The 17,026-nt window shown below is 36.8% G+C and overlaps 1 protein-coding gene across 4 annotated transcripts in view; it reads left to right on the top strand.

Moving 5' to 3' along the window:
- The window catches only part of LOC127806381 (protein REBELOTE), a 34,547-nt gene that overhangs the window by 7,664 nt on the left and 9,857 nt on the right, over positions 1–17,026 (top strand). For all 4 annotated transcript variants that reach the window (XM_052343623.1, XM_052343622.1, XM_052343624.1 and 1 more), the window contains 2 exons: positions 12,105–12,173; positions 13,551–14,081. In XM_052343623.1, coding sequence (XP_052199583.1) covers positions 12,105–12,173; positions 13,551–14,081 — 600 coding nt within the window. The remainder of the gene's footprint in view (positions 1–12,104; positions 12,174–13,550; positions 14,082–17,026) is intronic.

Raw genomic sequence — 17,026 nt, 5'->3', positions numbered from 1 at the left:
CTCAATAAATTATCAGGATGTGTGCCCACTTATTTGAATTTGTGGTAATTGTATGGAATTAGGATGCTTTGTTGGTATTGTTATGGAGTGTTGAACCTAAAGCTTATTGGTGCACAGTGTTTTTCCAGGATTTGTATCAGAAGGTGGGTGTGAATAACTTAAAGCTCCTTATGCCTTGAATGATCACTCATTATGTGGACTTGATTATTCCTCTAACGAGCAGCCAGTTGTCATGACTAATTAAGAGCATTTAGGTTATGTTTTGTTCACATTCGTATGTGTTTAAATTTTTAGGATATCTAGGATGTTTCCCCAATGATGTTCAAGGATTCATATGTTATAAACTTAAATTGACTTGAGGTGAGAATGTCATAACATGATTGAACAAATAACTTGCATACTTAGGCTAGAATTGATTTGAGTTTGATTTTGAAGAGTATTAACTTGTGTTGGTAGACCGAAAACATTTTGGGTGAGCTTTTGAGCTTTTTGAGATTGAAACATACATGACAATCTCATGTAAAATTGCTATAAATCTTGCTTCTAATACTAGTCAAAGTTACTGATTCAGGTGTACACATAAAGATGAAAATGGCATGTAGGATTGATAGCCACTTGACTTAAAAAGCCAACCTTACATAATTGACTTTAGTATACCTATTTTGAGCTTATGGTCATTTTCTTTGCTCAACAACCCTTATTTATCAACCGTAAACCGTTTTCATTTGTTATCCTTATGTTTTACCTACCTTTGGATTAGTAGAGCATTTGGAATTATTTTATGGTTTTTAAAAAGGACGATGAATTGAATGAGTGTGGAGATGCTATTGTTGATTTGATATGGTTGTGTTATTGATGAAGTGGAATGTATTTGGGGAATGATTATGATATTATATCTAAAAAAAAAAAAAGACATACAAAAATACATATAAAAAAAATTATGTGAAAAAAAGAAAAGAAAAAGTGCAAGGACATAACTTATGACTTTTGAATTGAATAAAGGAAGGAATAAGGAAGAAAGATGAAGTGGAGTGTTTGGATATTGGTTGTGGTTTTGGGTCCTTAATGCTTAATTATTAACCCAAGCTATTTCTAAATGCTCTATTAATTTCTTAGGCCTTAACTTTTTTCCCTTTATATCCTACCTTTACCTTAGCCCCGTTACAACCTTATTAAAGACCATTTGATTTGTGTATGGCATGTGATTTTGGTAATAAAGATTGAATGAACAAGCCAGTTTATAGTAGCAATTGAGCATGGATTGAATTTTGAGTGAAATCTTTCCAACCTTTAAACACTTGAGTGACGTGTGAGGGTCTACCATACTTGTTGATTGCTTTTTGAATGAAAATCTCTTGTTTATTTTAGTTTGAGTTTGATAAGTGTGTTTAGTTCATGATGTGTTATAATGTTTGATTTTTTGGGTTGTCTTTGATTATGATATGTGATGTTTTTGTGTCATTGGGGGAATTAGTGTGTGTCATGTTTTATAATTTTGCCCAAGGATGTGCAAAAGCTAACTGTGGGGGAATTTGATAAATTCATAATTTTATAATTTTATTCTCCTTGCATTTAGTCTATTTAACATGTTTTATGTTTTATAACGCTTATTTGTGATAATCTTTTATGCACAAGACATTAGTGATAAAGTTTTAGTAAGTTATGTTTAAAAGCCAAAAATTCCAGCATTTTTAATAATGACGTTCTAAGCTTCTTGCAGGTTTTTGATTTGAAAGAAATTCTAGGATGAAAAAGTGTTATTCGGTGAACTTGAAGTAGATGTTCTAATCTTTCCATAACGGTATTATGGGCCAAAATCCAATTTTGTTTGAGTTTTCAAACGTTACTTTCAAAAATAGTGCAAAAAATCGAAACTACAAGGCAGAATTCTTGCTTGAACTAGAAATTTAAAAAGCACGTATCTAAGGCTTCTGATGTCCAATTGAGGTGATTCAAAAATTCAAATTCATTTACAAATCTCAATCTACAATTCTTATTGAGGGACCAATGTCAAGAAAAAAATTTTTCCTATCCGAAAATGGTCTGGAATATATGCTGGAATTCAGGAGCTGTAAAATCAAATTATTTCTGCATGGCCTGTAAAGTCTTGTTCCAACTTCTTGAAGAAGTTAAACATTATGTGCCAAGCAGCTAAAACATGTGCTCAGCTGGAATTCTAGGAAAGACTTTGAGTTAGGTAGCCTAATTAAGTTAGGTTGCCTAATTTGATAAAGTTAGGTAGCCTAATTAAGTTTGACGACCTAATTGGATTGAAAATTGGAGCCATGCACTATGAAAGGGAGATGGATTGAGAAGAAGAGATATGTAGAGAGAAAGGAAGATAGATATAGATTTTTGCACTTCTTTCATCATGTCTGGTTAAGATCTGTAAGTCGATTCAAGAAAATTTCAATACGGTTTGCAAGTTTGTGAGATCTTGTTCTTAATCTTATTTATTTTTCTATTCAAATATCTGTGCTCCTTTATATTTCATGTTAATGATTGCGTGATTTAATTAATTAAAAAATGCCTATTAATTGATTCAATTATGTGGTCTATAGCTAAACTGAATCCATAATCCGTAATTGTTATGATGTTCAGTTGAAGTAGCAATTAAGAAAAACAATTATGATCCAAGTTTTTGTTGCTTACTTAAGAGAAACATAGAATGAATTAAATAATTTGACGCTTGTCAATTATTATTCATCTTTAACTCCTTAGCTCGTAATGACATCGATAAATTCATAAGGATTACTTAATACCAATCGGTTTATTGATAAGGATTAATTAAGGTGTTGGGCTGAGATTAATTAAATTAGAGAAGGTAAAGCTTGTCTCGCTTGTTGACAATCTTTGGTTAAATATTTGATTATAGAAAAATATATTTATTAGAAATCAGTGATCAATTTGCAACCGTGAGTAATTTTTCTTGAATTGATATTGTCTTCAATTAAAGTTTGTTACTCAATTCAGTTTCTTTTGAATTATTTTATAACATTAAAATCCCCCCCCATTTTCCTTTTTTGAATTAATTGTGATATTAGGTTGGGACATCTTAGTAACTCCGAAGGGAACGTGAGCTATATATTTTATCGATGCATAAGTTCAAATGAAATAAGGCAAGCATTAAAAAAGATGAAAAATCACGAAGGCAGTGGAACCGGATAATTTACCAATAGAAGCGTGGAAATGCATGGGAGAAAAGGGTATTTCCTGGCTAACGAAATTATTTAACGCGATCCTTAAATCAAAAAAGATGTCAGATGAGTGGAGGAAGAGTATTTTGGTTCCTATATACAAGAACAAATGAGATGTTCAAAACTGCAAAAATTACAGATGAATTAAGTTAATGAGTCATACCATGAAACACTAAGAGAGAATAATAGAGCAGATACTTAGAAAAGAAACAGATGTCTCGGAAAATCAGTTTGGTTTCATATCTGGTAGGTCAACAATGGAAGCTATATACCTACTGAGGCGCTTAATAGAAAGATATCGGGATCATCGGAAGGACCTACATATGGTGTTTATAGATCTAGAAAAGGCTTATGATAGGGTCCCTAGAGAAGTATTATGGAGGGTTTTAGAGAAGAAAGGAGTCCGAATAGTCTATATACAAGCTCTTAAGGACATGTATCACGGTGCAGAGACAAGGGTCAGAACATGCGGAGGGGATGCTGAATCGTTTAAAATTATAATGAGACTGCACCAAAGTTTTGCATTAAGTCCATACTTATTTGTTTTAGTAATGGATGAACTCACTAAACACATTCAGATAAAGGTGCCATGGTGTATGCTATTTGCAGATGATGACATAGTGTTGGTGGATGAAACAAAAGAGGGAGTGAATACTAAGCTTGAGTTGTGGAAAAACAGAATATATGGAATATAAATTTAGTAAGAATGCAAGAGTAGAGAATGTTATAATAAAAATTGGAAGACCAAATCTTACAAAGAAAAGACCATTTTTGATATTTGGGATTAGTGATTAAAAAAGATGGAGAAATTCACGAGGATGTTACGCATAGAATTAAGGCAGGTTGGCTAAAATGGAGAAATGCATCGGGGGGTGTTATGTGATGGTAAAATTCCATTAAAACTGAAAGGAAAATTTTATAGAATAGCCATATGAGCAGTTTTGTTGTATGGCTCAGAATGTTGGGCAGTCAAATACCAGCATGAGCAAAAGACGAGCGTAGCGGAGATGAGGATTCTAAGATGGATGTGCGGTCATACAGGAAAAGATAAAATTAGAAATGAGATTATTCGTAATAAGGTAGGAATAGTGCCAATCGAGGAGAAGATGAGAGAGACTAGACTAAGATGGTTTGATCATGTGAGAAGGAGATCAAGAGACACTCTTGTGAGGAGAGTTGATGAAATGGAACAACTAGTAATAAAAAAAGGTAGAGGCAAACCCAAGAAAACTTTGGGAGAGACATTAAAGTTTGATATAAAGTGTATGGGCCTAAATGAAGATATGACAAAAGACAAAAGACAAAAATACATGGAAGTTTAGAATTTATGTAACCGACTCCACATAGTGAGATAAAGACTAAATATATTGTTGTTGCTGTTATGTTTCTCTTAAGCAAGCAACAAAAACTGAGATCATAATTGTTTTGCTTAATTGCTACTTCAATTGAACATCATAACAATTACGAATTATGGATTTAGTTTAGCTATAGACCACATAATTTAATCAATTAATAGGCATTTTTTATTTAATTAAATCATGCAATCATTAACATGAAATATAAAGAATCACAGATATTTGAATAGAAAAATAAATAAGATTAAGAATAAGATCTTGCAAACCGTATTGAAATTTCCTTGAATCGACTTACAGATCTTAAACCAAACATGATGAAAGAAGTGCAAAAATCTATATCTATCTTCCTTTCTCTCTACATATCTCTTCTTCTCAATCCATCTCCCTTTTACAGTGCATGGCTACAATTTTCAATCCAATTAGGTTGTCAAACTTAATTATGCTACCTAACTTTATCAAATTAGGCTACCTAACTCAAAGTCTTTCCTAGAATTCCAGCTGAGCACATGTTTTAGCTGCTTGGCACATAGTATTTAACTTCTTCAAGAAGTTGGAACAAGACTTTACAGGCCATGCAGAAATAATTTGATTTTATAGCTCCTGAATTCCAGCATATATTCCAGATCGTTTTCGGATAGGAAAACAATTTTTCTTGACTTTGGTCCCTTCATAAGAATTGTAGATGAATTTGAACTTTTGAATCACCTCAATTGGACATTGGAACCCTTAGATACACGCTTTTTAAGTTTCTGGTTCGAGCAGGAATTTTGCCTTGTAGTTTCGGTTTTCTGCACTGTTTTTGAAAGTAACGTTTGAAAACTCAAGCGAAATTGGATTTTGGCCCATAATACCGTTCTGGAAAGATCAGAACGTCTACTTCAAGTTCACTAAAGAACACTTTTTCATTCTAGAATTTCTTTCAAAACAAAAACCTGCAAGAAGCTTAGAATGTCATTATTAAAAATGCTGGAATTCTTGGCTTTTAAACATAACTTACTAAAACTTTATCACTAATGTCTTGTACATAAAAGATTATCACAAATAAGCATTATAAGACATAAAACATATTAAATAGATTAAATGTAAGGAGAATAAAATTATGAGTTTATCAATGACCTCAAGGGCATTAGTTGTAATTTCCCTTCGTGTGTAGTGTGTATTGGAGTTGTTAGTTGGTTGATAACTGAATGGGTGTAAACAGCTTATAAATAGGTTGTAGGTTAGAGAATAAGGGATATGAATTGATTGAATAAACCATTCTGTTTCCTCTTCACTCTTATCTCCCCCTCTGCTCGTCTGACCCTTCCCCTTTCCTTCTCAATTTCTCCCTATCTGTTCTGTTTTCGCCCTCCATTCTGTCTTTTCTTCTTCAAATCCCCCCAAAATCCCATTCTAAACCCTAGGGTTGTGTCACCAAGTTCATCTATGGTCTGATGACTAATTTTACTCTAATATATATGTTTTGTGTGCCCACCGATAATGCTTTAGATATTGATAGGAAACAAACTGTAAACTTCTATTGCTTTCACCTGCCTAGACTGGAATCATGTTTGTAGCAGCTTAGGAACATCTTTTATGGAACAGGAAATGGATATTTGAATAGTGCAAAACTATCTCTGTTTAATGGGTTAAACTTTATGATGCTCACACGACAACTAATCAATATAAAATTTGTGCATTATGCATTAATCGTCTTTTGCTTCCTGATGAGTTCTAAGATGTTCTGGATCAGCAAATTGCCTATGCTTTTGTTGGACGAGATCAGTTTTCTGTTAGAAGTATAAGTGGAGAAGGACTCTAGAAGCATGATAATACAGGTTGGAACTCAAGATTATCTTCAAATTATTTAAATTTATGTTTGTTAGTTGTAGATAATTGTTGTAATCTTTTGTATTTTACAGCTTCTTTATCTCCTAAGTTTTAGGAGATAGTTATCCCTATTTTTTAGGAGTAGAGTACCCAATCCTTTCCTACTTTCTAGGAAAGTGATATAGCAGTAGTTTGTATATATATATTTCTGTTACTCTCGGATTTAATTTAAGCAAGCTATTGGATTATTTCAAAGTCTTGTTTCATGGTATCAGAGCATTGTTCGATCAAGAAGAATGACAGTGACTTCTCTCGGTTTCATTCATGGCCGACGCCACTGTCAACCCAACCCTAACCGAAGCCTTAGCCGTTTCATGTCCAAGTGCTTCTCTTTCATCTCCGTCTCCCTCACACCTCTCTACAACACCTATTGATAACCATCCCCTACAAATTACTCAACACAAACTTAATGGGAGTAATTTTAGGGAATGGTCTCAATCGATGATGTTAGTGATAAAAGGCAAAGGAAAATCCTGGTATTTAACCGGATCCCTTCTTGCTCCGCTTGCTACAGCAGCCAATTGTGGCCTTTGGGAGGCAGAAAATTCTACCATCATGGCTTGGTTAATCAACTCCATGGAGCCAAAAATAGGGAGAACATACCTGTTTTACAAAACGACCAAAGAAGTTTGAGAATCAGTCCAAGAGATGTATTCAGATTTAGAAGATTTCTCTCAATGTTTTGAAGTCTGATCAGCCATCAGGAACACTAAACAAGGTATGAACAGTGTGACCGAGTACTTTAATGTTTTGGTTGGATTATGGCATGAGATGGATATGTTCTATGCAATAACATGGGAGTCTCCAACTGATAGCACACAATATAATAAAATGATATAAAGAGAGCGAATTTTTGACTTCCTATATGGTCTTAACCCTGGTTTGGATGAAGTTTGGGGTAGGATTTTGGGTACAAAGTCTCTTCTATCACTCAAGGAAGTTTTTTCAGAGGTAAGAAGGGAAGAAAGCAAGAGAAAAGTGATGCTCCAAAACTTGTCAGATTCAGTCTTACCTCACCAGCATTCGGCTCTTGCCTTTGTTAAACAAGGGGATGTTTTTGCAAAAGAGTCCAGCAAGGGAGAAGTTATGGTGTGACCATTGCAAGTGGCCCAACCATACTAAGGAAAATTGCTGGAAAATCCATGGCAAACCAGTAAATTGGAAGCCACGATCGAGGAGATATAATCCGAAAGTAGTAGCCTATAATGCTGAGGCTTCAACAGAAAATAAGTCCAATCTGAATCTATAAGAAGAGCAAGTTCAAGCCTTGTATAGGCTTTCTAAACCAAGGTACAGACCAGTCCGTGCAAACTAATCCTCAGCCCTCTGCTTCTCTAGCACTGTAAGGCAATTTCCAGCCCTACTCCTTGGTTTCTAAATGTCTTTCTAAGAATATATGGGTGATTGACATGGGAGCATCAGGCCATATGACAAATTCAACATGGTCTTTGACTAATTATACCTTATGTGACTCATCTCTCAATATATCTATGGCTGATGGAACCACTTCACCGATTTTGGGTATGGGGACTGCATATATTTCTAATCTAAAGCTGAATTCTGTGTTACATGTTCCTAGACTGCAACATAATTTATTATCAGTGAGATGGATCACTAAAGATATGAACTGCATTGTAATGTTCTACCCTTCTTATTGTGTTTTTTAGGATCGAGGCTCGGAGAGGATGATTGGCAATGCTAAAGTAATGGATGGCCTTTATTGTCTTGTAGTAGATCTTTTTTTTCCCTTCTAGTTTTTCTTCTAATAAAGTTGTTCTAAGTGTAAAAACCAATACCAATGTCATGTTATGGTATAAATGCTTAGGACATCCTATCTTTTCTTACCTTAGATCTTTATATCCTGATATGTTTGGTAATAAATAACAGTTTCTTTCATGTAAACAGTGTACTCTTGCTAAGCAACCTAGATCTCATCATCCTACTCAAATGTATAAGCCTTCTACTCTCTTCCAATTAATTCATAGTGATATTTGGGGACCCTCTAAATGCCCTAACATCATTGGTTCTAGATGGTTTATTACATTTTTCGATGATCATTCTAAGGCTTGTTGGGTGTACTTGATGAAGGAAAAATCTGAAGCTGGTAACATATTCAAACGATTCCACAAATTAATTTTGAATATGTTCCAAACTTCCATCAAAATAATTTGCACTAATAATGGCCGAGAATATTTTTCAAATGATCTCTCTCATTACTTGGCCGAGCATAGTATTTTTATTTTTCACCAAAGCTCTTGCCCATATATACACCCCAACAAAATAGAGTAGCTGAACGAAAAAATCGACACCTGCTAGAAGTGGCTAGAGCTATGATGATCACTATGAATGTGCCTCATTCTTATTGGGGAGAAGCAATCCTCACTATTGCCTACCTAATTAACCATCTCCCATCCAAAACCTTGCAATTCCAAACTCCTCTCAGCATTCTATGTACTATGTATCCAACCATTTCTACCATCTTGTCTATTGCTCCTAAGGTTTTTGGCTGCATCGTCTATGTTTACAACAATGCCCCTTCTCGGACCAAGTTGGATCCTAAAGCCACCAAGTGCATTTTTGTGGGATATTCCCCCTCCCAAAAGGGTTACAAATGCTATTGTCCTACCAATCACAAATTTTTGGTTTCCACCGATGTGACATTCTATGAAGATCTTCCCTATTATTCCCTCACAAGCCACCAAAACAGTTCCAATGAGCCTATTTCTCCCATATTTTCCTTCGATCCAAATCTACCAGCGTGTTCTCAAGAGGGAGAATTCTTAGTGCCTCATGACAACATATTGTTTGGTGCTAGAAATTCTGAACCTACTGGAAATTTTGAACCTGACACCAAAAATCCTTCAAATTCGGAGTCCTCTCATCATTCTGAGCAGGAAAAACCTAGTCCTATAGCAGCCAAAAATCCTCCTCTATTTGTCTACTCAAGAAAATCTAAAGGTCATACAGAATTGAAGCAAAACCAGCCATCTCCAGAGACCGATCCTTCAACAAAAAAGGGTAGCAATGAGGGGACAACTGCACTAGAAAGTGACAGCAATACTAAAGAAGAAGATGGCTTAGATTGGGTTGTTCCAATAGCATTGAGAAAATGGGTAAGATCATGTGTTAATACCCAATATCTAATCATCTAACCCATGTGAAATTGGCTCCACAGTTCAGAGGGTATTTGGCCCAGATTGACCGCATTAATATTCCCAAAAATATTCAGGCTGCTATCGAAGATCCTAAGTGGAGAATGGCTGTAATGGAAGAAATGAATACATTAGTGGGAAATAAGACATGGGAGATAGTTTCATTACCTCCTAACAAGAAAGTGGTTGGATGTAGGTGGGTATTTACAGTCAAACACAGGGCTGATGGGAGCATTGGGCGATACAAAGCTAGGTTGGTTGCACAAGGTTTTACCCAAATCTTTGGAATCGACTATGAGCAGACATTTGCCTTGGTTGCCAAACTAAATTCCATTCGAGTACTATTATCTATTGCTGTGAATTTTGATTGGCCTCTCTTCCAATTCGACTTTAAGAATGCTTTTCTTAATAGTGATTTGGAAGAAGAGATTTATATGAGGGTTCCCCTTGGTTTTGAGCAAAAGGTTGGAAGTGGCAGTGTGTGTAAGCTGAAAAAGTCACTCTATAGTTTAAAATAGTCACCAAGGGCTTGGTTTCACAAATTCAGCATGACCCTCAGACAACTAGGGTATAGACAAGGCCAATCCAAGCATACTTTGTTCATTAAACTCAACAAAAATGGAAAAAGGGCTATATTGATTGTTTAAATTGATGATATTATTGTAACAGGTGATGATTTGCAATAAATTGATAATCTAAAGCAATAATTGAAGGCTAAGTTTGAAGTTAAAGACCTAGGAACTATGAGATATTTCCTAGGCATAGAGGTAGTTCGAAGCAAAGAGAGTTTGTCCATCTCACAACGGAAGTATACCTTGGATTTGCTGAAAGATACTGGAATGACAGCTTGCAAACCAGCTGGAACACCCTTGGAAAAGGGTCGGAAACTTGAAGAAAAAGGTGATGATGCTCCCGTGAACAAAGAAAAGTATCAAAGGTTAGTAGGGAGGTTGATTTACTTGTCATTAACTAGGCTAGACATAGTCTATTCAGTGAGTGTAATTAGCCAATATATGCATTCACCCACAGAAACACATATGAGGGCAGTTCAACATATTCTAAGATACCTAAAGGGAACTCCTGGAAAAGGATTAATGTTCAAGAAAGTTGAAAACAGGAACATTGAAGGCTATGTAGATGCAGACTGAGCTGGTTTTGGAGAAGAGAGTCGTTCAACTTCAGGGTATTGCACTAAGGTATTTGGGAATATTGTTACATGGAGAAGCAATAAGCAGTCAGTTGTGGCTCGTAGCAGTGCTGAAGCCGAGTTTCGAGCAATTGCTCATGGGATATGTGAAGTAATCTGGTTGGAAAAGCTCATGGAGGACTTGAAGATTCCCGTATCTTAACCAACAAAAGTATTTAGTGATAGCAAATCAGCTATCAGCATTGTTAAAAATCCAGTGCAACATGACCGGATGAAGCATGTGAGGATTGATAGGAATTTTATAAAAAGAGTAATTGAGGAAGAAGGAATAATCTTGACCTATATACCGTCTAATGATCAAGTGGTTGATGTTTTAACAAAGGCAATTGCAAGACTAGTTTTTGAGGCTCTAATTAGCAAGCTGGGAATGACTTCCATCTATTTTCCAGCTTGAAGGGGAGTGTTGGACGAGATCAGTTTTCTGTTAGAAGTATAAGTGGAGAAGGACTCTAGAAGCATGATAATACACGTTGGAACTCAAGATTATCTTCAGATTATTTAAATTTATGTTTGTTAGTAGTAGATAATTGTTGTAATCTTATGTATTTTATAGCTTCTTTATCTCCTAAGTTTTAGGTGATAGTTATCCCTATTTTTTAGGAGTAGAGTACCCAATCTTTTCCTACTTCTTAGGAAAGTGATATAGCAGTAGTTTGTATATATATATTTCTGCTACTCTTGGATTTAATTTAAGCAAGCAAGCTTTGGATTGTTGGTCTCTAAAATGCCTCTGTTTTAAGAACTGCTATGCATTTATCTTGTCAAATATAACTTTGCGATGTGTAGTTCAACCTATTAATGAAATAATCAGCATGGGTCAACTTCTCATGTCAAATCTATTGATACGCATCAGGGACTGATATAAGGAGGTTGTGTGTCAGCTTCTTATTCTTTATTTTTGGCTAGGTGTGTGTTAACTTTTGAAGTACATAGGATTAATGTTGTTCGTTCAAACTACAAGGTGAAAAAAATACCTTAAATTAAACTGAAAATTCACTCATAATATTTCCCTCAAGTTTTAGTTGAGACCATTTTGCTTACTCTCTGTTTTTATTTGATAGATAGAAAAAGAACTGCAACAAGGGCGGAAACCCTCACAACCAGGCCTACTGTGACAACCAATTTACTTAATTTTTTTGAATTAGGAATATAGTTGTGCAAAAAGGTGATGGATCTTAAGGACTGTTATAATCCTTTCTCATGTTCTCATTAGTTGGTTGATTGTCTTTTAATTATTTCCTTTTGATATCGTTATTGCCCTATTATTATGGCTAACAAAAAGTTGCTTTTTATTTATTAAAGTAATTCTAATTGGAAATTTCAGGATCCAGAGTTCGATAAGTTTTTAGCAAGCTACAAGAAGGGCCTTGAGATGTCCCAAGATGAACACATGGTAAGCTACCTATTGGATCTGCACATTCTATTTAGGTAATGTTTGTCAACCAAGATATGTGCTAGAAAAAATGGGATATGAAAAACATTCCGGACAAAAGTGTTTTCCATTGTGTTTGTTAAATTTATCTGACAACCCTTGGAAAAGAAGTTATGTGACTTCTTATCTAGAATTGTTTAGATAAATTTATCTCTCCCCCCCCTTCAGATAAATTTATCTTGGATCTTACAAATAAGAAAAAATGACCTATATGTTCCCCAATGCACTTTAAAAAATTTAATAAATAATTTTATAAAAATCTTGCAATGCTTCATAACCTTATCTTGATAATTCCATATCTTAGTCCGGGAAGTATTCCAACATTTTCTTGCTCATTTTAACAAACGATACCTTAAGGCAAACCATACAAAAATTGGCAGTAGTGAATTATAGCAATTGCTTAATGTTAATATTAAATGGTCTGCAGCAGTATCAATTAAGTATCATACAGAAAGCAGCAGTAGTGAATTATAGGAATGAAATATTGCTCTATATGTTTTTGAACCTAAAGCCCTAGCTGGGATGTCATGTAATTCTACATAGCATTCTGTGCCTCCCTTCTAGTCTTGTTTTGTCTTTCTCCTCTTTTCCATGTCGCCATGATTCTCAAGTGACCACACCAATTATAAAATTCGTAGACCAGCAGTTTCATATACCCACAACTTGAAACAGATACCAAAGCCAAATGAGAGGCCAAGTGGTTATGGTTACCTTTTAATGTAAAATTATTCTGGGAAAAAAATGACCTTATAGGCTAAGTGTGCGAAGCTTAGTCTTGGAGCTTTTTTTAGTGCTAAGTAGCTGCCATGCTCATGACATGACAGCATATATTCACTCTAGTGTAGTGTCAGGCTGACTTGAACCCCACTGGGCCTGGTCCAAGCTCCCTCTTAATCTCCACTGCTCGCCCTATCACATGTTTCTGCATAATGATAGATGTCTTTAGTAACCTGTATATAAACAATCTGAACTCTCTTTTTTTCTAAAGCTCTCAATGAGACTTCTCTGGGAACTCTATCATAAGTTTTTTCAAGTCTCCAAACATCATCATATCTAATCCCTCTATTTGTCACTAGATGTTACCATCAAATGTCTTAATGAGACCAATAATGAAAAATCTGTGCTTAGAAGAATGAGATTTTTTTGCAATACAGTATGTCAAAGTTGTTAAGAACCTTGTCTTCTTCACCATGCATCACAAGATAAAAATGAACCCTAATATTTTCTTTCTCACAAGTTTGTTTAATAAACAAAGATATAATCTCTAAACTTACTGTAATATATTACTTAGTTTTCTAGTGATAAGTTGTGATTTCAGTATGGGCATCTGTCTGACAGGATTCTGATGAAGATGAAACTGGTGATCATGGCATGCAGCTCATGGATGAAGATAGCTCTGTTATGAACAAAGGCAATGTTTTGACAAATTCTATCATCAATTCTTGGTCCCAGCTGGTTAAGGAGGAGCATAATGAGTTTGCTCTTACCAGTCTTTTAAATGCATATCGTGCTGCATGCCATTATGGAGCTGAATCAATTAGCGTCCCCTATGCTGCATCATGCCAAAGAATTCAGAACAGCGAGACTTTCTGCAGCATTTTATTGTTCATGCTTAATGAGGCTGACAATGTGTTCCGAAGTCTTCTGAAAATACATTCTTCTAGTTTCAAGAAAGAGATCCTTTTGGATTTGAAGAACACTTCTAAGTGGAAAAGTTTACAGCCACTTGTCAAGTCTTACCTGAGGAGTACATTATTTCTCTTGAATCAGGTCACTGATTTGGAGATATTGGTTTTCTCCTTAAATCGACTGAGAGCTTCAATAATATTTTTTGCTCCTTTTCAATCTTTACTTCACAGGCTTATCAAGGTATTTTAATCTTACTTGTGAGTAAACAGCACTGTCATATTAGCAGAGTTTGAATGTCTAATCTATCTTTTCTTCAGGACATTTGGTTTTGTTACAAATTTTTGCATCATCTGGTCTCTCATTTTTGTTCTGCACATGTATGCATTGCTAGTTTTGGTTCCAATTACTTGTCAGACTTGGATCTGACAGTAGGGTTCCTTTTGTAAATGGGAAGGAGATATTGTAGGAGGGAAAGATTGAGAGAAAGAGAGAGAGAAATCAAGAATTAGAACAGAAGAGAGAGAGAGAGAGAAATCAAGAATTAGAACGGAAGAGAGAGAGAGCGAATTGAGAAAGGGAGGGAAAGGAATTTGTGGAATAATCCTCACATAATTCCCCATCTTCTACCAGCTGGTATTTATAGGGGAATTACAAGTTGGCGCAGCAGTAACTAACTGCCCAGCGCGCGCCCACTTGAAGGAATTTGAATTATTCCTTTACATAGTTATTACAATACTGCCATCTACTGCTCTAATTACCCCCACACCCTTGGTCTATGACAATTTTTCCCCCCTTAAAATATTTCTTGTCCCTAAGAAATTAAAGGAGGCTGGAACTTCTTGGAAATCGTTGTAGGAGGTCGGGAAGATACTCCCATGTCGTGTTGTCTGGATGGAGGTGTGACCATTGTAGCAGGACTTGAGTCAATGGAGCAGTTTGGTTGTATATCACGCGTTTGTCCAACACTGCCAAGGGTTCACCTGTCTCTGCTATGGCTTCCAGTGGGGCTGGCAGCGTTCTATTGGTGAGCTCCGTAGGGCCGATCGATTTCTTTAAGAGCGAAACATGGAATACGGGGTGCATACCCACTCCGTCTGGGAGTTGTAGGCGGTAAGCTATTGGTCCCACCATAGCTAGAATTTTGAATGGCCCGTAGAACTTGGGGCTGAGCTTAGATATGGGCCCTTCGCAAAACAAATGCTGTTGGAACCTTTTGACTTTCAAATAAACCTCCTCTCCTTCTTCAAACTGCCTTTCTGTTCTATACTTATCTGCCAGCTGCTTCATTCGTTGACTAGCTAAGGTCAGTTCGTGCTTAATGATGTGGAGAGCTTCTTGCCGGTCCTTCAGGTACAGGTTAGCAGACGTTTCGGTGGGGGAGTACTGCATTACCGCCGGAATAATGGGGGGTAAATACCCAAACAGAGCTTCAAAAGGGGTACGTTTGTGTGTGGTATGGTAGTTGGTGTTATACCACCATTGTGCCAAAGCCACCCACTGACTCCAGCTTCTGGGTTTGGAGATACATAGGCATCTTAGATAGGTTTTGAGGCACTGATTAACTCTTTCCGTCTGCCCATCCGTTTCGGGATGGTATGCTGAAGAGAGGTGCAGCTTGATGCCTAGCCCTTGGAATAAGGTCTTCCAGAATTGGCTGGTAAAGACCTTGTCACAATCGGATACAACCGCCTTAGGTAAGCCATGAATCTTAAAGACTGTATCCATCAACTTCCTAGCTACTTCAGCCACTGTGAACGGATGAGCCAATGTGAGGAAATGACTGAATTTGCTTAGTTTGTCTACCACCACCAAAAGAGTGTCGGCTCCCTCAGATTTTGGTAACCCTTTCACAAAGTCCATTGAAATCAATTCCCAAGCTTGCGAAGGTATTTCCAACGGTTGTAGGAGGCCCGGGTAGGGTATTTGCTCATGTTTGCACCTTTGACATGTACTGTATGCCAGGACTAATCGGTTCACATCTCTTTTTAATCCCTTCCAGTAGAAGAGTTGTCTGACCCGCTGGTAAGTGACGTTGAGTTCGGAATGACCCCCAATGGGAGAGTCATGTAGGCTCTGTAGGATCTTCTGTTTCAGCTGGTTGTCATCCCCAATAATGACCCTGTTGTGGAACCTTAACAGTCCTCCTTTTAACTGATAGTTTGGGTCAGCAGTGGTACTTATTGCTATCTTGGTGATTAAATCTCGAATCCAAGGAGTTTGATCATAGCTGTGGGCTATATCCTGCACTCAGTCCGGAACTAATGTTGAAATGGCAAGGCAAGATGCTAAGCCATCCCTCCTAGATAGGGCATCGACTGCTTTGTTCTCTTTTCCTTGTCGATAGAGGATAACGAAGTCAAAGCCCATGAGCTTAGTGATTCCCCTTCTTTGTAATTGATTATGCACTCTTTGGTGGGTTAAGAATTTGAGGCTCTCGTGGTCGGTCTTAATGGTGAATTTCTTGCCCTCTAAATAGTATCTCCATTTTTCCACCACCATTAGAACTGCCAGTAGCTCTTTGTCATAGATGTTGAGTCCTAGGTGGCGTGGAGCCAATGATTGGCTTAGATACGCCACAGGGCGCCCTTCTGGGCTGAGCATAGCCCCTATTCTAGTATCACATGCATCCGTTTCTAGGACAAACTCCTTGGAGAAATTCGGGAGGGCTAAAGTTGGGGCCTGAGTCATGGCTGCCTTGAGAGATTCAAATGATTTCTATGCTTCTGGACCCCAATTGAAACTGTTCTTCTTCAAGAGATGTGTCAGCACCTTGCTAATCACCCCATTGCCTCTTATAAACCTTCTATAATATCTAGTCAGGCCTAGGAAACCCCGCAGCTCCTTCAGTGTTCTTGGCCGTGGCCAACTCTTCATCGCTTTAGTTTTGTGTGGATCGGTGCTCACTCCTTGTCCGGATATAATATGGCCCAAGTACTCCACCTTTTCTTCTGCAAATGAACATTTAGACCTTCTTCACATATAGTTTATGGAATCTAAGGATCTGAAATGCCAGCTTGAGGTGGGTTAGGTGTTAGGCTAGGGTGGAGCTGTATATGAGGATATCGTCAAAGAATACCAAGACAAATTTGCGCAAGTATGGAGCAAAAATGTGATTCATCAATGCTTGGAACGTAGCGGGAGCATTGGTTAGGCCAAAGGGCATTACCAAGAATTCGTAATGTCCT

This window comes from Diospyros lotus, chromosome 7, assembly GCF_014633365.1.
Source record: "Diospyros lotus cultivar Yz01 chromosome 7, ASM1463336v1, whole genome shotgun sequence".
Lineage (NCBI taxonomy): Eukaryota > Viridiplantae > Streptophyta > Magnoliopsida > Ericales > Ebenaceae > Diospyros > Diospyros lotus.
This window is presented reverse-complemented; position numbering and strand designations above follow the sequence as displayed.